The 26038-nt window shown below is 35.4% G+C and overlaps 1 protein-coding gene and 1 long non-coding RNA gene across 3 annotated transcripts in view; one reads left to right on the forward strand and one right to left on the reverse strand.

Annotated features, from left to right (window-relative positions):
- Positions 1-26038, reverse strand: part of LOC108720288 (uncharacterized) — an 83204-nt gene that overhangs the window by 10568 nt on the left and 46598 nt on the right. The window lies entirely within an intron of this gene.
- Positions 14965-16934, forward strand: LOC108720255 (silk gland factor 1). Its single transcript, XM_018444154.1, has one exon. It carries the CDS (start codon positions 15409-15411, stop codon positions 16915-16917), a length of 1509 nt encoding a protein of 502 aa, XP_018299656.1. The 5' UTR covers positions 14965-15408; the 3' UTR covers positions 16918-16934.

Consider the following 26038-nt stretch of genomic DNA (forward strand, 5'->3'; position numbering starts at 1 on the left):
TTTCAGAACGTCCACGACGTATGTAAGAGTCGTAATTGTCGGCGACAATAACGCACCTTCTCGTTACTACAACTCGTAATTTCTCGTTCCGCCCACTTCCGGTACGGGTGTCTAACGCGACGATCGTCCCGAAGGAAAGAAAAAGAGAGAGAGAGAGAGAGAGAGAGAGAAAACGTCGAACAATCGATATTCCACGAGACAGCATGTACTCGCTCGTTCGTGGGAGTGCGGGTCCTCGGATAATTGAAAGCTGCAGGAAAAATCGTGCGAGTCATCGCAGTACGAAGGTGGCTTGTGGGGGGTGGAATTATTAAAATTGACTCGACGGAAGTGGCGGCTAGCTAACAGAGAGGGTTGGCTGCGGCCGCTGGTCGAGAAATCGCTGCCAATTCGAGGCGTTTGATCGGCGGCGACTCATCCACCACCTGCCTGTCTTCCAATGCTATCTCATCGATCGACTTCGACCAATGCTCTGCGCGGCACGGCTCGTTAAAAATGACCAAAGCCCGTATCCACTTCTGCATGCACTTTGATGCTAAATGTAACTATAATTGAATTCTCGGCTTGTAACATTCTTAGTATGAGAGAAATAAGAATTATATGAATATATTTAGTGCGAGATAATAAAGTATGTCTCTTTTAGAATTAAGATATCGAAAACTATCAGGTTTTTCAAAGAAAAATTATTTTTAGATATTATTCGAAGATAAAAGAATTATTAGATCGTATTCATTTCAGTTATCTTAATTGTGTGATTTCAAAGATACATATTTAAATGTAAGCAATGCAAGATATATTCATATAAGTACAGAAACAAAGAGAAATATTTTGAATTTTAGTTTAAATATTTAAGTTAAGCCCCACAAACACATTTTATTTTAGCAAAATTTTAACGTAAAATTTAGTTACTGTAATATTTCACATTCCAGAGATATCTGAAGAGATCAATGTTTTCTACGATTGTAAAAAATGCTCACTTAAATCTTAATAGAAGAAAAATCATTTAATGAATTTTGATATGAAACATCGCCTTATACCGATAAGCGAAAACACTGTACATATACTATATAAATAGAAATCTATTTGCGATTATACGCTATTAATAAGTTAGATGCGCCGTGCAAATAGAGCAAAACTTCTCGGATTGGCCTGATGGCCTGCTTGCAACTTTTATATCTCGCAACGTTTGCATTGAAACGGTGAAACAGAAATTTAACGAGAGGACGATAGAGACGGGGGCGCTCTTGTTTGCACAATCGATTCGCCACATACGTGCTTTTACGCGCGCGCTGCAGAAACGTCCTTCCCGCTCGGAAAATATCAAAAATCTTTCCGGGTTCGCTTCTCAGACGAGAACGTTAGGGAATGTTGCGTATTCTTTTTAACGTTTCATGTTCTGTTTTAACCGGAATGTTCAAAATAAATAAGAATTATAGAAGGAAGAAAATATAAGGTATCTTTTTTTAATATTATTTTGAGTTATTATATTTTTTTAAGTTCATTAACAAATAGAAGCATACAGGATATTATAAAAAATTAATCATTTTCTTTGATTTTTATCTGTAAGATAAAGATGAAGTTTGAACTGTCTTATTTAAATATTTAATGACAAAGTCCAGAACATACATATGTAGAAATAAATTACAATTGAAAACTTTATCATTCCGCGTAAAAGAAAATTTATAATGTTATATCGCTAAGGACACCCTCGTAGATATCCGTATAAGTATTTTATGATTGACGTACCTTTAATCAAAAGAATATCAATATCAAGAGAGAGATAAAGATAAGTGATTTTAATAACTTTTTAATTACAAAAGAATAATCTAGAAGAAATCTTATTTTTCTATCAAGTCACAATCAAGAAATCAATAAAGTTCATTTAATAATTTGGCGACAGATTATTGTAATGTCTTCAAATACATAATAGAATTTTCAGCAATTCTTTTATAATAACATATCTCAATCTAATAGGAACGCAGTATACTTAGTTATATAAATATAGTATATACAAATATATAAGTATGTATTAGTAAATATATTATATAATTAATATGTAAACAGTGTACGGAAAAGAAAGATTTTGCTGAAATATCAAAAAATTTAGCTAGATACAGGTCTAAAAATAATATTGTTGAATCATCAAAATAATTATATATGACGCTTAAACTGGTTGCTAGAATGTCAAATACTTTTTGTAGCATTGCTTAGGTTTCTTATGTAATTATTTTGATAGTTCAATAAAAATATTTCCAGATCTGTACTTAGCTAAATTTTTAGACACTTCAATGCAAAACCGTTCAAATTCTTTCCGTAATCCATATAGTATAATATATAAGTAATACATCAGCGGATAAAAATATCAAATTGATTTATTAATAAGTGGTGGAGGAGCCACGATGCCGTCATCGTCTTGCATCGTAAAGATGTTTAGAGTGGCTTGCGTGGAATTTTCGTGATTACGCCTATCCCTGTAGAGCTTTTCCGTGGGATGAGGGTGCAGTCGATAGTGGCCGCCGTCACGCCGAGGGAATGAAAACGTGCGACGAGTCTATTATTTTTGCCTTGGGCCGATCGAGGGTGCGCCGCGGTGCCCGGGTTTTCGTCGGAGATAGGACGGCCAGCGAGATTCGGGGATCGCAAATCTGGGAAATCCACGGCGAGGCACGCACAGCACGTGACTATCCAGTCTGCGCCACGTTCGCGCCCGATAAAGCACACACATCGAAAATATCGTTTTTTAAGTGGCTCAATATGTCCCGCGGCGCTTCTGCATCGTGTTACCCCGCAGTTCGCCCTTTCAATCCCTTCGGCAAGTAGATTCGCAACTTTTTAAATTCTTAGATTTCTTTCTTACGCGTGGTCAGTCATTAGCCGCGAGATATAGAAATTGGGCCTCTATTCTTGAAAAGTATCGCATACGTAAAACTAGGGAAATACTATAGTATATGTTACGTGCATTATAGTATTTCCCTAGTTTTTTATATGCGATATTTTTCAAGAATAGGGGCCCAGAAGAGCAATATCTCTGTTTTTGTTGAAGTTCTAGGAAGCGTTCTTTCACGTTTATATTTTTATTTAAATCGATCATCCGGATCATCTTTTTATATATTTTAATATTGAAGTGAAAACATTAATATTAGTTTTATTAATAATGCAAGAATAAAACATATAAAACTGCATTTTTCAGTACCAATATATAATAAAAATATTGATATATATGAACGGTTACTTTGTTATAACAATTTTAAAACGGTTTACACGAAGGATTATTTTGCTATAACGATTTTTCAAACGCAACTTCCAATATTTTTCGTATGCCAATAGCCATGAAACAATATAAAATAACAGCTAAAATGATCAAAAATATATTGTATGTCACTTTTAACTCTATCAGCTCAAAGTATCTTAATTATGTATCACAAATAATGTTATATATTATGTTCTCGAAATTGCATCTAAAAATGTATCTCATAAATTTTGAAGCGTTTGTATGTACATATATGATACCTAATATGGTATATTTTTACTGGTTTGTACAAGTTGAATTTGTAATTATCACTTTCTGTGGATGAATCCCATTTTCGAGTGCAAATTATGATATCGTTCGCAATGTGAATGGATCGCAAATATCCAACGGCTATTATCGGATAATTGCCGTTTGGAATTAATTAACATTTAGAAGCTAACGATGCTTTACTATTTGCCGACTTTCCGAACAATATTGATATGCAGTTTCATCCCCCCGTTGTTTTCATATTAATCAATATACAAGTATTATAAACATCTGAATGCAAACATGTGGCCCTATGAAATTTAGATCGCAAGAATACATAATAAATTGAAAACTTTTAATTTTAAACCTACCCTTTAAGTAGTTCCTTGTGTTTATTTATGTATTTAAGTTTATTTAATTTTCTTCCTCTAATCTGATTTTGAAAATATGACGAGACAATAATATTAAAGGATTATCATAAACGTTGGAAGATTCTTTGCAATTTGAATAATATAATTAGGTAAATTCTATCTATTTTTCAAATCCCGAATAGTATTACAAAATGAAAGTGAGAAGATTAGGATTATTTGGATTTTTTCTTTTCAGAAAAATTGGTTTATATTAGCGCTTATCGAGATTAATACGTTTCTTATGTTCTTTTCGCAAACGATTTATTTTTGTCAAAACACGTCCATTTTCACTGGCTTAGGCCCAGTTCCACAACTCACGGTTAACTCTTAATCGAGATTCAACTTGTTTCTCATCTCTTTCTAATTCTAGAATTGGAAAGGGACAATGAATAAGTGAGTTGTGGAACTGGGCCTTAGTCAACTTTAAACTGGTCACATCTCTTCACGTCCTTGCTAAAATCGATTATGATTTATTTCGATACCTGAAAGAAAGAGCCATTGCACTATTCAACAAAGAAAATGCACAAAAAACGAAGAAAATCATTATCCTGATTTTTTTATTCAAAAATGAAATTTTTTGTTCAACAGTAGGGGAGACCGGGGTCAGTAAACTATAGGGGTAAGTAAAATAATCGAGGCTACGTTATAAACAAATCGCGCCAGACACGCGTAAACTCGTCTGAGCACGCAGCAGCGACTGCCGCTCAGTCTGCTGTAACATCTCGTTCCTAACACATCTATGATAGAAGTTACGCTACAATTTAAAAAAATCGTACACCTAAGTAAACATTTTTATTCTTAAAGTTTTTGTTTTACAATTGTATATAATTGTCTGAGATATTTTATTTCCATTTAGGTAGTAAGCATAGTTCTTACTTAATAAAGTCCAACAGATTTTTTTTGTTTATCTGGTTTTGTTGTCGTATACTGTTAATGTTTTTAAAAAATGAACGGATGGGGCTAATAGGCTAACCACAATACGAGGCTATATGATTAATTTAGTGACGACTCTGATAGTATCTACTCCCAAACTTCTTGAAATGAAATCTCGATACAAATTGATAGAAATCTTATCGTTCTCAATCATTCTCTATCAACTTTTTTTACCAGTAATAATAGTTAAATTACATGTATAAGAAATTTTTCATGCATATGTATAAATATGTATAAACATATATAATATGATAAATTATATACGTTTATGAACATTTATACATAAACATGTATAAATATTCATAAACATATATAATTATATATGAAACATATCCATATATGTTCATACATCCTTCTTTCTTTTGTAAAATTATTTTTAAGTGTAATAGAAGTAATAATAATAATGTGAAAATATTAAGAATAATTAAAAGTATAATTTTGTGAACATGCGTGTGGATACTCTAAATGCATAAAGGGTAACTTATCGTATTATGTTTGTTATAACTGTAATTCGGATAACGATTCGGATTAGATAAATTGTCATTTAGTACAAAGTTATACATTTTTTATAATAAATATGTTTGTGTTTAAAATACATTTTTATAAAATTTTTGTTATTATGTAGCCAAAGATGTACCTTAAAATATTTATTAATCTTCATTTTAATAATGTTAATCAAATTACCCCATACCATCAGTCATTTTACCCCGGTCCCGGGGCTAGTTAAATCAGATGGAATGCATTAGAAAAATGCATTTTTTTTCATAGTAATTATCAGTTTTCCCTTATTATTAAAATATTATTAGATAGTCAAATGTATGTAGTAACTGGCGTAGAATTCATTTTTTCGATAAGTCTCTTAATTTCGTCTATAAAAATTCGAAACTAAAAAATGAGTCTACTATCCCCGGTCTCCCCTATTATGCGCATACGAGCTATTTAAACAAGATAATTTAAACAAGATAATGGTACCTAGTCAAAGCGGAGATAAATTATCCTAATTAATGGTATTCTTTTTCGAGAATACTATTATCTGCCACTTCATCATGCTTTTACGTGCTCTCTTTTTTTTTTGCACTTCTCCGGTTGCTAAAATTTTCAAGTCGAAAAATGACCTACATCGTGCTGCGCTGTGTTTGGAGGACGTGCTTCAAAGATAGATACATCTGTTTTTCTTCTCATAAAACGCTGATTTCTTGATACAGTCACGAGACGCACCTGACTTTCCCCTTTTTACGCGAAATATCGACACTTCTCAATACGGGCACGGAGTGAATCCTTAGAACAACAAATCTGTTGATGTTATGTTTTCCGCAATCGCGTGCGACAGGTACCACGTGCTATCTTCTGTCCATCTAGAATGTCCATCAGAAATATTTTTCTAGGACAAACTAAAATTTGCTATAGATTTTTTCGAATAATACGAAGAGTCAGACAGAATTGGGAACATCCGGAGTATTCTAAATTTAAAAACATTTTGTTCCTAGTAAATATTAGTACAAAATACCGAGATTTTTGTCTATTCTCTAAACATTTATTTCATGAAGAACTGAAAGTTTTCATTGATTGAATTATGGTTTCGACAAGTTATCGTTAGATAAAAATTAGAAAACGTTAGGAAATATTATATACTTTGCTATTAATTTAAATTATTAAACAGGCATCGCCAGCATTAGCTCCATTTTTTTCATATCTAAAGAAAAAGATATACAGATATAATTTTGTAGAAAAGAAAATGTTGGAATTTATCTTCTAATATATCGAAAAATAATTTGGTGTTGAAAAGTTCTAAATGAAAATGTATGAATGAGTAAATAGATACAGGAGGATGGAATCTAAACATGAAAGATCTTCGTCTCCATGAATATATGATCGCCCTTTTCGCAGATGTACGAAGCGAGCGCCATTCATATAGCAATACAACACATACAAAAAGAGTGAAAACGAATGAAGGTCCGAGAGAAGGAAGGGCGGTATAACCTTGTGTGTCTACGAGTTATCACCGGCGTTAATAATACAAGGGGCGAGAGAAAGAGAGAGAAAGAGGACCACCCACGTGGATCCAGGTAGGATCCTTTAGGAACTCCACAAAGTCGGTCCAGCCGGCTGTTCCTGCGTTCTGTCACCCTCTTTGCCCCTCTTATAAAAATGACAAAACACTTTTTATCAAGCTGTCCCGGAGTCTCGGATTTGCCTTTTCCGGCTCACGAAAGTTAAACAATCCCAGGCACATACTAACTCGATCGCCAGGTAATATACCCAATGATCGAGCACGAGTATATTATGTGGTTTACATAAACGTTTAATGCGTCACGGAACTTGATTGTGTAAAACCCAAGCTTTTCGCTTTATTTAGCTATTTCACGCTTCTCAAGTTTGAAAGTACAATAAATAGAAGAGCCACTTGATATATTGATAATAATTACCATTCTTCAATTTATATTAGAAGACACAGATAACTTTTTAATACTTGCAGATATATATGTATGTACATTTAAAATAAAGGCAATTTGTCAATCTCTACATGATTGTTTTTTATTTTTACGCAGTATTTTTCTTCAGCATCATTAATAGCGTTTTTCACTAGCAGAGCTGGTGCGCACTCAGTGCACTTTAAAGCCGTTGTACACAAATCGACGTAAAGATGTACGTTTAATAAAAATATAGAAACGAATTAAACCGTGAAATCTTTAATAAATTTTATTGTGGTATTTGATAAAATATATGTTGGGTATTTTATTAATTTACATATATCACTTTTACATTCAGATTAGGTTAATGTACAACAGCTTTAATATGTACTGAGTGCGCACCAGTTCTGCCAGTGAAAAACGCTATAACATTGGTTGTTCAAGTTTTAAAGTGTTGTCGAATATAAATTATACTTGATTTAATATCGCTAAATGAGTAGCAATATATTTGCAGCATACGATTACGTTATAATCCATTCGTGAATAATAAGTGAATCGGTAATCAACCGCGGCAAGTAAAAATTAAACGGGGCAATTTCGAGCAGATAAAATTTTCAAATAAACTGCTCTAGGACTGGTACATCATGAGTTTGCGTAATTACGCAATATAACGCATTTGCCCTTAGTAACGAAAATGAAATTAAAAAATTCTACCTCGATTGCGCCGAATATTTCGTAACAAAAATTATAAATAATGCATAAATTTGTTAACAGCTATGAATTTATTTAAAAAAATCTCTTTTAAAACTTTATGTATGATGGTTGGTATTAGGAATTAAATTCAAGTATAGCAAATTCAACGATTAATTGAAAAATTATTAATCCATATTTTATTAATGCAGATTAATTAAATAATTTTAAAAACATTATTTAAATGTAAAAATCTCGTAGAACGTGATTCAATCTTAAATAAAATTTTTGTTAAATTAAAAAGTATGCTTGAAAATTCAAGAATAACCCTTTACAGACTGTTGTTGGTAATCCAAAAATTTGCCTTCCTTTTTTTTTTCAATAAAAATATCTTTCTACTTAAAAAATCCGTTCGTTTTTCACTGTGGAATAATTCCATAATTAGTCATCTATTTAAATTGTTGCAGAAGAAAGATTTTTTCAAAATACTTTTTTCATACGTGCAAAATTATCTATTTGTTTGTATGTCTGTGCACTTAATAATCACTGCATTTACGCACGGTTGTTGAGTGCTCGATCGGGCCGATGAAGGCCCGCGATACGCGATAATCTAGGTCAAATAGCAAATCGTTGTTTAATCGTAGATTAAGGATTTGTCCTAACCGAAACAAACAGCTCTCTCCTCTCTCTCTCTCTCTCTCTCTCTCTTTCTCGATGGCGTGTACTTGCGTTCCAAGGGGCCAAGCGGCGCGGAGGGAGCGATTTGTTATAACGAAGAGAACGGCGTGCTTGGCACAATGTAGTCACTTGTTTACAGGGACAATATTTTCATTCCGCAAACAATTCGTGGCTCGATAAAGACACGGTGTACAGGTGGGTGCTCGGCGAGGATCTAACGTTGTAACGAACGCGTCGTTGCTCATTTGTGAACGCGCCTGTACATACATATATACACATATTGTATATACGTGTGTGTTTACGAATCTCTCAAGTAAAGTATTAGCCGACTCTAAACGCTTGAATCATCGAGTTGTGTGCCGTCGATTCCTCGACGTCGGTCGCTGTGTAGACGGAACGATATCCTGCGATTTTCTTTTCGCGCTTCGGGCCGGATTGGATCATAAAGCTATGAATGAGTCGCTGCTGCTCACGGGATTTCGCTTTTTATGCAAACTTATGTGAAAGTTATTTAAACAGCATTCCCTGCGAACAAATAAAGAGGTTCGCAGGCGAGGAAAGACTTCAAATCATGTTTACCACCGTTTTTGAGATATGATTTATAGTTTCGAGATATACGGTTTTATAAATGACATTCAAAGAATTTTCGCATACTAAATAGTACAGCTATCGCAGAGTAATATTTTCGAAAATTTTAAACCAGAATATTCAAAATCAACATGTTATTTTATTAAATAACAATATATTTTCTTTATACGCTTTAACCTTTTGTGGAATAACCTCTTTTTATTTTATAAATAATTTATGAAACTTGACCTATAGGATAATTTAATAGTGTTTTATTCTGAGATCAAAAATTCAAAATTCAAAATAGAGAATCCAATGACGGATAGAAATTAAAAAGAATAATCTGATTATCATAAAACTCAGATTTAGAAAATTTTTAGTTACTAATATAAAGTTTCCAGTTTTGCTTTATTTGAAACACATCAGTGCTACATAAACAGTATTGTTTTTCAAACTAACATCCAAACATCCCAAACTCAAATTATGTCCTGTGATGGCTGTGTATATATGACACTAGATTCTTCTTCATTATTTTTAGTTACATATATTTTTTTGAAAAATTGGACATTTTCAGACTCACATATTCAAACTCAATGATATAAAAACCTCTTAAAATCAAGTTTCACGATAATCAATTTTTTGAAATTTAAATTTTAGAATTCAAGGCCAGACTCGAGTTCAGCGACCCTAACAAGGGAAGTTTCACAACTGTCCGGAACCGATTTGATTCTCCATGAAATATGTTGCTAAACACGAAAATCTAAGAGACACGTATTTTTTTATACGTGCGCTAACTCATGTTTAAAGGGTGAAACACCCCTTTGAAAAAAACGGTATTTCTTAACATTCGTTAACAAAAAAAATTGTTTTTCTTCTTTTTTTAATTATCTCTTTAGAAATGATCACATTATAATAAAAAAGGAAACAAAATAGTTTCGAAAACATGTCCCGCTGAGATACAATTTTATGGCATTTACGATCGAGTAACCACAAGAATGGAAATCTCTTTGGGATATTATGGTCTGCGGATAATATAAAGCATAAATAATAGGGGATGTTACCTGTTAGTTCATAATATTGTTTGTTGAAATCGAATTACAGAATTAATAAATCAATCTTCTCAATGTATTTCACTAAAACAATTCTCTGTACAAAATTATAATTTTTATGGTATTTATAGGAAGTTCTTTGTTTTTTTTTCTATAACATTTTCTGAAAAAATGAATACTTTAAAAATACATAAAAGTTAATTATACTAAAAAATAGCCTAACGAGGAGTTTATATTGAGATCATCGATAAAGATTTTACCAACAATTCTTTCATTGACATTATCTTGTCGAGACATGTCTAGTCAGTAGTATGTACATTCACTGATAAACATTGACCCACATATACATTTACTAACTTTTGTGTACCGTTAACAAAGCACATCTTTAGATAATATCTCTCAAATATTCCATTCAAAAAGCGTAGGTATTATTTCCTACTTACACTCTACGTTTTATCTTCGTTACATATTCAATTAAGCTTGCAATTAATTCGTCCTCTTTATAACGATAGAATTTCATCTATTTTGCGAGAGTTTTGTTTCCAATGACCGAAAATTTCTGGTAAAAATAGAATGCATTTGTCGATGAATGCGGACGTCTGTGAACATACTAATATTGCCACTGAAATTTGGTGTCAACGAAATGGTTCCAACGAACATATTGTCGGCAAACTCTTTGTCGGTAACTCTTTGTCTTCAATGTAATGGGTTCACTCACAAAAATCAGGTATAAAGTAAAATACGATCAGATATATATGCAGGTATACGACCATAAAACATAAAAAAGACCTGGTTACCGAGATACAGTAAGATAATTCTCAAGACTATTTGCAGGAAGACATAATTAGTTCCATAAAAATCTTCTCTATTGTACTTTCTCGTAAATAAAAATATGAAACAATTTTATATATATCTGCATTCTTTTTTATCCTTATTTCAGACCTTTCTTTCGTAACGCTACGCTGTGAGCGGGTTAATTCTATAACACGCCGAAATCATTTCTAGTGCGTATCATGCAACTCTAATTCTAACAATTATATAAGTGTAGAAAAGACGACAGTTAAAAAAAATATACATGTTATTTAGTGCGGCCGTTGCGTGCTGTCGGTTACTCCCGTCGGCTAATGGACGCCATGTCGGAGGACGCCGACGGGATCGATCAGCAAAATGACGCGGCTATTCGTTGTCATAAACGTTTTTTAGCAGCTCTTAATACAATGTATTCCATATAAATTTTCGACGTTTTTACGTCTTTTTACAAGAGATGGAGGTGCATAGTTATACCTAATATTTATTATTTTCTATCCTTTCCAATTTATTCAATATTAATAACTGCAATTATTTGATATTTATTAGTTTTTTGATTGTTTAATAGCGAATTTAATCTGAGATATTAAAATCTGGAAAATAAATATCTTCAGAAAAAGAATAAAATCTCGGTAAGTATTTTTATTTTCGACGCTTTGTTAGAATTGGTGTAAGTTCGACAATAACAAGATGTTTATCACGAAACTTTTAAACAAGTTTCAAAACAAATATTTAAGAAAAGAAATGAAATCTTTTGTATAATATTGTGATTTCATTGAAAGCATTGAATCTATTTATCATAGAAATTTATGACACATAATGGGTTTTCAATCTTTTTTTTTAGATACCGTAATAAAAACAACACTAACTTTGACACAAGAAAGTAATGGAAAAGTTTTAATTTCTTATATGGTATACATACACAGTTGTATTTCAAAGAAAATATTTTTACTTCCTTGAATAACAAATATTTTGGTTAAATCTAGAATGGTTAATAAATAAATTACTCTGCATTGCCTCAATATTGTTTAAATAATTTGTATCTATTCTATAACCCCAATAGATTATAGAATAAATTTTCTGCCTTGTTCTGATTTGAAACTTTTTTGAAACTTTTTATCTTCTTCATTGCTAGTAATTCATAGATCTACATATATTAATCAATACTGTATTGATTAGAAAGAATTTTAGACAATTTTGATGTATTTGCAATGTGAGTTCAAAAGATACCATATTCATACTAACTTGACAATTAAAGTAAAAATTTATTTTCATTCGGTAATATCTTGAAGATAATTGATAAGGAATAATTTAATTTTCTGTTAATAAGAAAAAAATTTTAAACCTGGTTACATTGATTTTTCTATCAGAAGTTTATCTTATCTAGGTTTATAGTTACTTAAGTAAATTCGTCTAAGTTATTTATGGCTTTACAACGTTATCGAGACAAAGCATTGACGCATTCTTTGTTCACGCATTTTTTGTTTTGAGAAGGGCTGAGAAGAGATATTTTCGGAAAATTAGAAAAAACACCCAGAATCAATTAGCTATTTATGCTTCAGGATACTTGTGTGTAGACAGTAAATGACACGCGACAGCATTTACGCAAAGTAAAAGATATCTCGTGGAGAAAATTACGATGACGTCAATGAAAATTCAAATGAGATCGTGGGTGGAGAATGTAGGCAGACATAGGTATATCTTAGCGCAAAGCGTTTGTTTCTCTTTCCTATAAAATACTTGGACACCTATTTTTATCTATAGTAAAGTAAATGCAGTTTCAAAAGGTGACAGAGAGATGTCCACTCGATATTTTACGGAGTCAGAAAATTTCAAATTTACATCACAGCATATCAATTGACAAGAGTGCCTTTTATATATATGCAAAAGAGACATTTGACAATAATGTCAGATGGTACAAATGAATGAGCGAACTTACAGCTTGCGAGTAAAGCAAGTCATAACGAGCGCGCATTTAAGTTTTTGATAGGAATGAAAGGTATTATTCCAAGCCACGTATAATCCATTTAATCATAGAGATTCACTTTAGACCTATATAATTTATACTATACTCACATTAAATGTAATTGAACGAGAGAAAGAGATACAAAAATTTAGTTATTATTAGATATAAGATAAAAATAGATAACGATGATTAAAGATTTTAATCTAAACTTTACATGCGAACTAAGAATTCGTACACTCTTCTTTATTATAGTCTAATAAATGCGTAATAATAATTAATCAGTGCATACAAATATTATGTGAAAGTTTGATTATTGTTATTAAGAAAGATCAAATATTATTCAAAGATTTTTTTCATACAGCTTCTGAAAACTTTGTTAAATCTCTCTCTTGTAATTACATCATATATATTCAAATAAAAATGTATCATTTTCATTTGATACAAAGTCTATAAAATATATGATAATAAATCTGATGATATAAAATCTATAGTATAAAAGCATAATAACGAATGAATAAGAATATAAAATGATTAATTAACAGCAATACAACTACAATATGCATATCACACATTATACTTATGTACCCCACGTCGTATATTCCAAACTTTCGATCATGATGATTCCATGGCGACCCACGTGGATCAACCGGTCTTCTCCATCGGACACTATCTTAAATAGTTCACCTCGTTCACGTCAGATTCACTTGTAAATACGAAACGATACCATGAACCGAACAACGTTTCTACTCCAATTCATGCATTATTGTAAAATAGTACCGATTCGGCAAGTCGGAAGAAAAAAGGTGAAACGCGAGTAACAATTGATCGGATGAAGCGAAAATACGCGTCACCGGAAATTGTTGGCAAGATCATCGCGAGAGAAGACGCGTAAGGGCGCGTCACGTACGCACGCACGGACGAAGGTGCCAGTTATCAAACGCGTGGCAGACGACAACATGACATGGGATAGGAGCGGCGCCGAGCCGTGCCATCCGGCTTGATTCAGCACGGTGCGGCGCGGTGCGGCGCGGCACGGTGCGGTGCGGCGCGGCGCGGCGCGGCGCGGCGCGGTACGGTGCGGTGCGGTACGGCAACATCGTGGAGCCGGGCGTCTCGTGTGAAATTGCGCAAGCCAGTTCCGCTCCACAGGCTCGATCTCGCGCGCGCGGGCCATGGTGCATGCGCGTATCACGTTTTGCTTCACCGTCATGTACGGCGTCGGAGGGGAAAAGGCCGTGGCGCGCCACGCACGATCCGACGACGTGCGATTCATACTGCGATCGGGAGGACTGTCGGGCGCGTTGAAGCTATCGTCAGATTGGTCGGACGACACACGAGCGGAAGTACGGCTGCTCCGCGATTGGCCGACCCGGCTACGTCGGGCGCGGCTCTCACAGCTGATGGTGGGGTATATTTGAACAAGAGCCGCCGACTCAAGAGTAGCGGAGTACACTCGCTAACCGGCCTCCATCCACAACACGGCACACAGAGAGAGGAGAGAGAAACTCGTCGGTACGCGAGGCGGAGTGTGTGGTGAGAGGTGGTGAGGCGGCTCAAACAGCAGCCCCGCTCGATCAAATAACCGACCGCGCGCGCGACCGACGAGCGGCCGTCACCGTATAGTGGTTGGTGTTGTTTCGCGCACTCGTCCACGTCGTACAACACGCGAGCGAGAGCCTGGGCTCTTTTCCTGTCGTCGGCTCTGCATTCGTCGTGCCCTCCATGGTGTTGGGGTAACAATTACCCCTAACTCTCCCGCGGGGGGTGCCTACTCACTTTCGCGCTCCGCGTCCGCTCCCGTCGGTTTCGTGTGCATCGAATGCGCATCTTCCCGTGAATAAACGGACCGTGCATTGTGTTCCGGGAAGAAGAGGCATAAGAGGTGAATAAAGTTCACCAGGTGCCCACCTTGGTACTCCGTTGCTCTGCTGACGCAGTACGCGCTCTTCCAAGATTCGATAAAAATACGCTAGTAACTTTTCTTCTCGCGTAGAAAGGAATAGCGTTTCTGCTCCAGGTTGTGACAAAAGAAAGTTCCGTCGATACAGTGCCGTTCAGTGCATTACCGCTCTGAGGAAGAATATTTGGTGAAGTTCTTCTTTCAGGTGAAGTTCTTCTTTCTTTAAGTGTGAGGCGAATTCTTCAGGCAGTCGTCGCGCATCTCCGTGAGTCGTCTTCTGTGCGTATAACTCTTGTGGATTTGTGTGACTCGGCAGCGATAGAAGACCATTTAGAGAATCCCTTGATTATAGCGAGCTGAGCGCGCGGATCGACTTCAGATTCATCCGGTGGAAAGATTAAGGGAATACCCGACTGCCAGCAGCCGTGGTACCGCGGATTTCATGATTCTCGTTTGACAGCGACGACGCGACAGCAGGCCACCCCGGCACCGGTGAGCTCTATGACCATGCTTCAGTCGCAAAAGCTGTACGGCGATGCGGGTGCCATGACCAGTGCCGCAATGTCCAGTATGGGCAGCATGGCGCCCACTTACAGCTCGATAAACTCAATGGGATGCGTGCCGATGGGCATGTCGATGGGAGTCGGAGTCGGGCCCAGCTGTAGTCCTCAGGGCGCTGGAGGTTTCAACATGAGTACCATGAGTTCAGCAATGGGAATGGCGTCGATGGGAGGCGGCGGGATGAGCGGTTACAGCGGTGCTTCCATGGGCGCTGGAGGTGCCTGTATGAGTGCCGTCGGATACGGTCCGTTGACTCCCGGCGGAGGTACCGGCGTCAGCCGAGACCCGCTCGCACTAACAGAACCGGACTCGCCGAATTCAGCTCTCCAGCGTGCTCGCAGCGATAAGTCCTATCGACGTAGTTACACTCACGCGAAGCCACCGTATTCCTACATCAGCCTGATCACCATGGCGATACAGAATGCACCTCACAAGATGTTGACTCTCTCGGAGATTTATCAATTCATCATGGATCTGTTCCCATTTTACAGACAGAATCAGCAGCGTTGGCAAAACTCTATTAGGCATTCCTTAAGCTTTAACGATTGCTTCGTCAAGGTACCACGTACGCCGGACAAACCTGGCAAAGGATCATTTTGGACGCTGCACCCTGACAGCGGCAATATGTTTGAGAATGGTTGTTATTTACGACGCCAAAAGAGGTTCAAGGATGAGAAAAAAGAATTGAGTAGACAGAGCAACAAACACCAGCAACATCAGCATCCAGCGGCAGCTACGGTAGCGGTGGCAGCTGGCGCGACCATCGCCGGCCAACACAGTCCATCCACTCACGAAGTCGCGCCCGGTTCCAAGAAGACCGGTTCGTCCATCCACCATGGCGGCCCTCAGCAGCAAGACGATAAAGACTTGCACTCGTTGGTGTCTTCGCACCATCACCATCACACGAGTCTGCATCAGCATCACACCGCTCTGAAGAGCGACACGGACATTGGCGGTCTTCTCGGGCCTGATCTCAGCGCTGCACATGACGAACTTACCGCAATGGTCAGCCGCGGTATTCATCCACAACTATTGTCAGATACCGCGAGTCTGCACCACGGCATGACAGGCAGCTTGAAGCAGGAACCGCTTTATGGAACGGCGGCCAATCATCCGTTTAGCATCAACAGGTTATTGCCGCGCGATACGGCGGGCACTTCTCCCGGTGCTCAGGACACCAAGCCGCCCGAGATGAAGATGTACGAGCAGCTGCACCAGAGCTACGCTAACTTCGGCTCGCCGCATCATCCGCACGCGCACTCGGCGCCGCCCAGCCATCATCATCACAACGGTATGCACGTCGGCACAAACGCCGCCGGGCCAATGCACATGACGAATCATCATCATCAGGAATATTATCAGAGTCCGCTTTATCATCACGCGACAAGCGTGGCCACCACCAGCGCTCCTCCGCCACCCGCTGTCGCCACCGCGGCACCGGGCTTGTGACATCACGCTACCCACCCTTACGCTTTAGCCTGAGTCGCTGCCGCCGCGGCTTACGTCGCGACCGCTGCCGCACCGATACCAACCCCGATGCCGGATCTACCCGCGATCACGGCGTCCGCGACCAACGCGGCGCCGACATCGCCTGCGACCTCGTCGACCTTCTCGTCACCGCCGCGAGCACAGCCACGTCGACGCGCACGTCGTACCGATAACCCTGATGACGACGTCGTCGACGCCGTTGTCTGTTGGCCACCCGATGATGACGATGAGTACGACGACGAGAACGAGGACGAGGAAGATGAGAACATCGTCTACAGACGGTAAACTTGCCGAGAGGTAGGCTTCGGGGTATTTCACTGAGAATTACGGTTCATCGTCACGAGGATTGACTTTATTTTATGTTATATTACTGCGTAAATGTTGGGCGAACTATTCTAGAGATTATTCTTATTAATTATAAGTAATATGCCTTTATTACAAATATGTAAAATATATGTAATATAATAGCGATTATTATTACTTTGATATATTCGTACAAACATTATGCAAGTTGCTTGTCAGAGAATCTAAAAATATCTTCTAAGTTATTATTCTCTTTATAAAGAATTTTTGTCATATTCATATCCACACAGTCTACTATTTATTCTACTTAATACTCTTTCTCTTTATATGTATTCTTTCATTTAAATCGATCATTTTCGAGATGCTTCGATTATTCTAAATGTGTAATAATTCGCTAATAAATTTCCTTGTAAATTTTCGTATTGAATAACAAAAGTTTAAATATAAAAAAAAATAGAATAAAAAATCAATTTACGTGACTAGCATAAAGACGGAATTATATTTTTTACGTTACACAATAATTGATGAATAGATTACATGAAAATTAATTTTTTTACACAAATATGCAGTACGAAAAGAAGTAAATTTTTATATAGTTTATATTTTATATAAGTTTAATTTTTATATATCCATATTGTCATTGACAAAATTATCTATGAAATTTATTATATTTCAAGTTTATTATTTATCGTGCATTTTCTAAGAAGCTGCTTCTGGAATATTTAATAATAAAGAGAATATAGACACGCGAGTTTAAATAAATTTATAGAATATTCACATTCTTAATATTCCCAAAACTTTAAGGAGGTCACGTATATAATGTGTATTATGTTCAGAAAACAAGAAAGCAGATAGGGAAATAATATTTACATGCGTACGATCTATTACATTTGCTTAAACTTATGTCCGTTACTGTGTGTTGTCACTTAAACTGACAATGACTTCGTAAGCATCGTTTCAAGTACAATTGCAAACAACAATCGTGATAGAGGAGATTAAAACCCACTTTAGACGACATCTTTAATTCGTGAGAGAGTACTATTCATAATTTTTTAGCGTTCAATAACGAGAATGTTTGAAAGTCGAAATACACGGCGTATAAAATTGTGAATGGAATTTTGTCCTATTCTTATTGAAACATTTTACACTTACAAATATATTTCGTGGGAAAGTGTAACGTGACTCTACGTTTTTCTTCTATTTCAAATATTTGGTTGTAACTTATCTTAATGTTATCTTTATTTCATAATCCGCTCATTGAATTTATCTGCTCTGTATCGGGGATAGGTGTTCGGAAGAAGTATTTGAATGACCGAGGGCACTGAATCATCCTGCATTCTGTATTCCCGAGTTTATCAAAGCTGAGCAGTTTGATATCATCGTACGAGTCCGCTGTATCGCAAGAGAGTTTTTTATAATACGTTCGAGTAACATCGACATACTCTTAGGCAATTAGACGCCGTACATCTCGTCGGTACTCTCTATTTCTTGCACATCATCACATCAAGAGATTACGTAATAATCCGGCACATACTTGAGTATTTACGATCGTCATCTTCGAAATGAATTTGCAATGTTTCATTTAACAAAATTAATAAAAAGAAGATAAAAGAAGCGCACAAAAAAGAAGACCAAAGAGTATATTTTATATACAATCGTATTAAATAAAATTTAATATCGATCCTTTTTTTGGCTTCTTGATTTTTATTCATTAATACGACTTTATTCAACAACAATGACTTTATTCAATCATTTCAACATGACTCATCACAACTACGAAATTCAAAATTATTTCGTTTTCTTTCTCATGCTCGCCTTTTTATTGCTCATACATAAATAATTTCATTATAACTTTTATAGAATTGTTTATAGACAAAATCAACTTTTTCAATGAGATTATATGTATGTATCTATTATAAATATTATAGATACATATATTTTATACATATATATGAGTATTAAATGAACGACGACGTTTTATATAAAGAAAGCGAGATTTTATATATGGAAGATAAGACAATGTGAAACGAAAAAAAAATAAGCAAAGAAGTGAAGAAAACAAACTTTGAATATTTTAATATAATACAATAACTTACGATATGTTATTATTATATAAAGACTAATATTATCCGAATTAAATACGTTGCTCTATGTTTGCAAATTATTTATTTTCATTGTTCATACAGTTATTAGGTAATACAACTCGGCAGAGTGCAAACAGCGTTGACTTCTCGTTATTAGCTATCGTTTGCTTCTCTTTATCATGAAAGGCAGAAAGATTTTATACCTCATTGAGTCGTGTAATCGCTGATAATTACTATCAACAATCCCTCAACTACATGATATTGCCTTAATTGACAATCTTACAAATTTGTTGGACAAAACGATATGACGACATAATATCAATTTCGACGGTATAATTTGAAAACGAATTAATATAACACGTACTATATCGAAGATTTCATCGGAATTATCATTTATGTGGATGTGATGATGTCTCTATTAAATCAATCATTAATTATTAATCATTAATGATCATCAATCATCAAATCTGATTTTTATGCACTTATTGTTTAGTAATAATTTTTTGTTAAGAACAGTAAGTTCGATTTAGCCTCTCGTAAAAATCTCTGATTCACATGTCGATGTTGGCACTCGTCAATTTTTTTAATTAAGTAAATCTGTCTTATATATTTTTCCTTTCTTCAATTTCGCAATTGAACTACCAAATTACATGAAAAAAATTCGTAAGAGAATAATAAAGTAATAATGTTGTGTATAAATAATGATTTCTTTCTTGCAAACTTGGTTCCAACGTGGGAAGATTTGAGCTTTTAATATCCCCAACACTCATATACACATCTTGTATTCACTACCATTAAGAGAATCGCCTAAGGGTAATAAAAAATTGCAAGCAATTCATTATAATACGATGCTTATTACGATTGCATGAGCCTCGCGGCGATGAACCGATCGGTACTTGAAAATCATTGACTAATAAAGGCGCACCCCGTTGAAAGGGGCGCGTTGTTGCGGCAAGGGAGCGGCGTAAGCTTCGACAAGCAGTGCCAGCGAAAAAGTGAGAGCGGTGTCGGCAAAACTTGTGATACTATACGTGAAAATAAATATAAATTAATGAATGTACGCATCGCGCGCGAAAGAGAAGGCACGTATAAATATATATATTATATTCAAGCACTCCGCGTGGCCGCGTAATCCACGCATTTTACGCATCCCCAGTATCCATCATGGGCACACACGGATACGAGCGTGCATTCACAGGAAGTATACGAAACGCGCGTGTGCTTCATCAGCTGAACGTCGATAAATAATAGTTAATTCTCGTTTGAGAGCGAAGAAAATGCCCCGCGTTTTTTGTATAATATCTGTAGATAACCCGTATATAACGTAAATACGCATGATGTACAATATTACATGTTAAAGAGAGGTATATATATATATATATATATACATATGATTATGTATAGGTACATATAAATGGAATCTTTATCAATACATTATATTAAGCCTACTTCAGGTGATCTTAATACGTGACAAAGTTCGAGACACGAATTCTCTGTCATATTTTGCATTTAATGTGCCGTGTATTCCGATATGTATTCCGTATACGTGTATATTTTGAGTCTTCAAACATATTTTTTGTATTGCACGGCATAAAAAGTTTTGTCCTGAATTCTGTCACAAGATATAGGTCGCTTAAAGTGCGCTTTAAGTATATACATACAATAGAACATAAGAGAATGAATGAAAGAGATGACGGGAGAGCAAGGTAGAAAGAAAGAAATAGAGAGAGAGAGAGAGAAAGAGAAAAGCGAGCTAGGCAAACGTGATATTTCGCATTATGTATTTCGAAAGCATACTTTTATACTGTCGCACACGTATTCGCATTGTGCGGACGATAAAAGATCGTTCAAGATATTCTACTTGTCCTAGAAGAAATTTATTTAGATTTGCGGCTAAAACGATACGATATATTATATATATTATTTGTAAAATAGCGCGTGTAAACATTCTCAAAGATATATTGCAATCTCAAGTTGAATAATTCTGTCCAGATTGAGATTGTATTAATTTTTAGCTCGAATACCTCGAATGCATTATAACCTTAGAACAAAATATGATATTATATATCCATAATATAATTTGCAAGTTAGTTATTTTCAAAATAACTGACACGATCATTAGATCAATAATCATTTCAGTATATCGAGTAATTAAGTTGAGAAATGTTCTACACGATAAAGTAATAAACGTATGAGATCGCGCGTTTATTGTCAGACAAATGTCGATGCAATTTTTGTGACCATTGTTTTATTATGCCAGCATTATAAAAACAGCGTAAATCAATTTATTGATTCCCTAAGATATAACAATTCAAGTTAAATGCACAATACAAGTGACACAGAATTTGCTCGGTAACATTACATATCTTGTGTGATACGACTGCGCAATTTCTGTAAGTCAACATTTGAGTGCAAAAGGCTAAGTTAAGAGTCGAGCGACTTAAGTTGCGTTGTTGAATAGAAAAAAAAATCTTCGTAATCAACGCGGGAGCACAGGCGAGCGTGTGTGACAGGAATCTCGCGACTCCATGTAAACGGCGCATTTTATTGGCCATGTAATTCGACAGGTCATTTGCAGCGCTACTTAGTCTATGAATATGAAATGTATGAAAGCCGTCATCGCAATATAGCTTTATTAATATCGAAGAAAGTGAAATCTTGTCTGCTTTCATTGGCGGATCATTGAAAATCAAATACCAATTTGGAAATTTTAGAATGGCTCGTGATTTCGCTAATTTTCTCATATACTCCATTCTTACGTGCTGCAAGCTAACTTTCTTTTACGAATTTTTATTAAATCCGATTGTCGATATTGAATAAATATATTATCACTTAGCATATGCGCTGCAAAAATAAAAAATAATGTGATTTTAAAAGTGAGCAATTACTATGTAAGATGTATCGGTAACGAAATGTTAACCTTCCGTCATTTTTGACAAAAACAATGAGATTACAATTAGAAATTTTCTAATAATGCGAATTAGAAAACTTCTAATAAAACTAAAAATTTAGGGATGCTTTCGAAATACGTATCAACCTGTGTACATCTGTAAATAATGAATTGCGCGTCACGGAAGATCGCTAATTATTGTTATCATTATATTATATCATCACCGCCACGATTACATTTATCGTGAATCTATTAGGTTAATTCTTTGCTTTACTTTTTGTTTTTATTTTTTATTTGATAAATGTCAAAATTTTATCTTGCGATAATTACTAAAAAGAAATTATTTTTTTGCTCAAAATTAAAATTTGTTATATCTTCTCTTTCATAATATCGAATTTGTAAATTCGTGAAATTACAATGAAATACATTAAGTCCCAAATTTGCAACTTTCTTCGCTAATAATTATTTTTATGCATAAGAGTCTGGGTTCGATCGTAATGAAAAATGACACAAGAATATGTTTCAAGTATATAAAATCTAAAATTTTTTTGGAAATTGATGCGACATGAATCTCCTTCACAAAAATATCGAGATTTCAATATGATTTCGCGTACTGAGAATTCAGGAAATTTTTTATGAAATTGTTACGGTCGATTCCAGATTCTCCTGCTGTTGAGACTCTCGTCCATTAAAAAGAAAATGAGATAGAGGAGGAAGTGAATCCTACAGAGATCTCTCAAGGCAGGGTACGTGCGAAATGCAAATCTCGAAATTATGAAATCTCATGTTAAACACATTTTCACTCTCTTGGGCCACTCCACCGTCTTTCCGAGAGTCTTTTATTCATCTATCGCTGCAACATATATGCTGTTCAGGAATCGAAACTTATAATTAATTAATTTCAATAAATTCAGGCTTCGGTGATACAGATACGTGAGAATGATAATCTCTGTGTTTATTCATGAGAATTGGTGCGCCATAGATTTCTCGAAAAGTGTATTATAAATTATGCCGAATCTTTGATTGTACTTTCGACACTTCGGCGTCGTTCTCAATCGAACCTGCCTATGTCTGATAAATATACGTCGCCCAACTCTCGAGAGATCAAATGACAAAAAAAGAATGAATGGATGAGTAAAAGAGGTAGATTTGAAAGGAGAAAATTGCGCTGTTGTTAGGGAGAAAGAGAGAAAAAGATAGATTGTATTTGTATGGTGTGTGTGTGTGTATGTGTGCGTGTGTGTGTGTGCGTGTGCGTGTGCGTGTGTGGGTGGGTGAGAGAGAGAGAGAGAGAGAGAGAGAGAGAGAGAGAGAGAGAGAGAGAAAAGAGCGACGAGATCGATGAGAAGGCTGTAAATGTTTCAATAAATTTACGTATTTCTACGAAAACTGAACTATTGCTGTCTTTTTCGCAAATTATTCTTCCTCTGACAATTTACAACAATCCTCTTCCACTTCCTTTCATTCTTACGGATTACGTTCTGTCATAAAAAACAGAGGGAAAAAATATACAGAGAAAGAGAGTTGCGCATAATTATATTTTTATCCAACATTGATCTTGCGGTGAAATTAATTAAAATACATTGAATACCGAATGTTCCATATGCAAATGATATGTAAACAGTTGCATTAATTGTTACTTTTGTCAAAACAAACGATATTACACAGTTGATGCTGTATATTCAATTCATTAAATTGATTTATTCAAATGACGAATATCTCGGCATAGGATAATCCGTTGAGCAAATTTTATCATTATAATATTTATTTGCGATTAGCGAATGACATCTTCGGCTGTCTTTATCATATTGTATATCAATGAAATATATAAAGCATAATTTATGATGTCACATTAAATTAAAAATTCTTATCATAAGCTGCTGTTACACAAAATTTTCAATTGATCATTGCATATTTATAATATACGATATTTACATACGATTCTTGCATGCATCATATCTTCAGCATAAATAAAACATACAGCAAATAATAAACATATAAATAGGAGCTTATTGTATCTCTTTAACACGGAAAAAAATGTTTCTGGTTTACAGCTAATTTTGATTAGCTGAAATTGCATTAGCTACTATAGCTATGAATTTGCTAATACACACAAAGGATTTGCTGCTGTAGCTAATACAAGGACGTGATAGCAAAATATGCATGTCTGTTACAGATCGATTTATTTAGCAATATGAAGTTAGTTGTCACAGTTATCGGATATGTCCGTATAAAAGAAAATTGTTTTTACCACAGTTAAATATGGTTTGCTGAAACTGTACTTGCTACCAAATTGTCTGTTACACAGAAAACGTTTGCTGCAATGATCAATACATCGATGTAATAGCAAAATGCTTGTCTGTTACAATGATAATATTTAGGCCTCACAGCTAATGACTACGTTTACACCGTGCGCTTAGTCCGCGACCTATATGATAAATGTCTTTGTTTAACCTACAGGATAAACAAGGACATCTATTGTATAGGCCGCGGCCTAAATACACGGTGTAAACGTGGCCAATGGAAATTAGACCTCGCAGATACGACGTTAAGTGTCCATATAATGCTACTGAATTTAGCTGCCATACTTAATTTTTAGCTGTGACAGCTAATCTTTTTTTTCCGTGAATATATTAGACTTTTTAATATGATAAACTTTTGCTACATCGAAATTTTGGAATAAAAAATCTCGTAAAAAATTTCTGGATTATTTTAAATCGAATTACGTTATTAAACATTTAATAGAATTACACTCTGATTTCTGTTGTTTCCTAATACGAGTGCCTACCTCACAATTCATTCAAGATAGCCACAGTTACTGCAAAAAGCAACATCGAAGAGCTTTGGACAACGTCGTGTCAACGGCAAACAAACCTTCAGCCAGGTTATCAATAGCGATCGATTGATTTCGGGTATGATAACGCGGAGACATGTATGTGGAAGGCTCGAAGAGGATAAGTGGGCAGATTAAAAATGAGATAGACACGCCGGCACGTGTATTGGCGGCATCTTTTCTGGCCAAGCGAGTCCAAAAATCACTGTCATGATAACTGCACGAATAAGTCTTTATTCGATGTTTTAACGAATAGCGGATAGTCGAGAAAGAAAAGTTGTATGCGTCAGATAAATTTTAAAATCAATGTTCCCATGGTTTTACCTATCAAAGAATTAAAAATAATGCAGGTAAACGGAAAAAACGTTTTGCTAAAGTATCTAAAAAGTTAGCTAGATACAGATCTGAAAATAATTTCGTTACTCAAAATAATTATGTAAGACGCTCAAGTTAATGGCTAGAATGTCAAAATTTTTTCATTATTGCTCATTATGTTCGAGTGTCCTACATAATTATATATTTTGATGGTCCAACAGAATTATTTTCATATCTGTACTTAGCTAAATTCTTAGATATTTCAGCAAAATGATCGTTCTTTTCGTGTATAATTCTCAAAATGTGATTAATGTAAATTTCGGAAATGAAAATTTGGTAATGTCTATAATTTGAGTAAATATATATAATTTGCAAAGAAAATTTTTATCTCACAGTTGATCGTAAAATAAACTGAAATAAGTGCTGTGACGTTTAATCCGAAAACTTATAGATTAATCCTTCGGTCATCTTTTTCCGCCAAGTTGTATCAATCATTTAATACTATTCACGCATTTATTAAACGCCGCAGCGCGTTTCGCTGTCAGTGTAATAATATTTAACTATGATTCCGGAACATTTGCGCGAGAGCACACTCGATTTGTACTCATTGACCTTAAGCTTTTTGTTGGCCAAGTGCGATCGAGTATCTTGTGTAAA

The sequence above is a fragment of the Mycetomoellerius zeteki genome, unplaced genomic scaffold (genome assembly GCF_001594055.1).
Source record: "Mycetomoellerius zeteki isolate Tzet28-1 unplaced genomic scaffold, Tzet1.0 scaffold102, whole genome shotgun sequence".
Lineage (NCBI taxonomy): Eukaryota > Metazoa > Arthropoda > Insecta > Hymenoptera > Formicidae > Mycetomoellerius > Mycetomoellerius zeteki.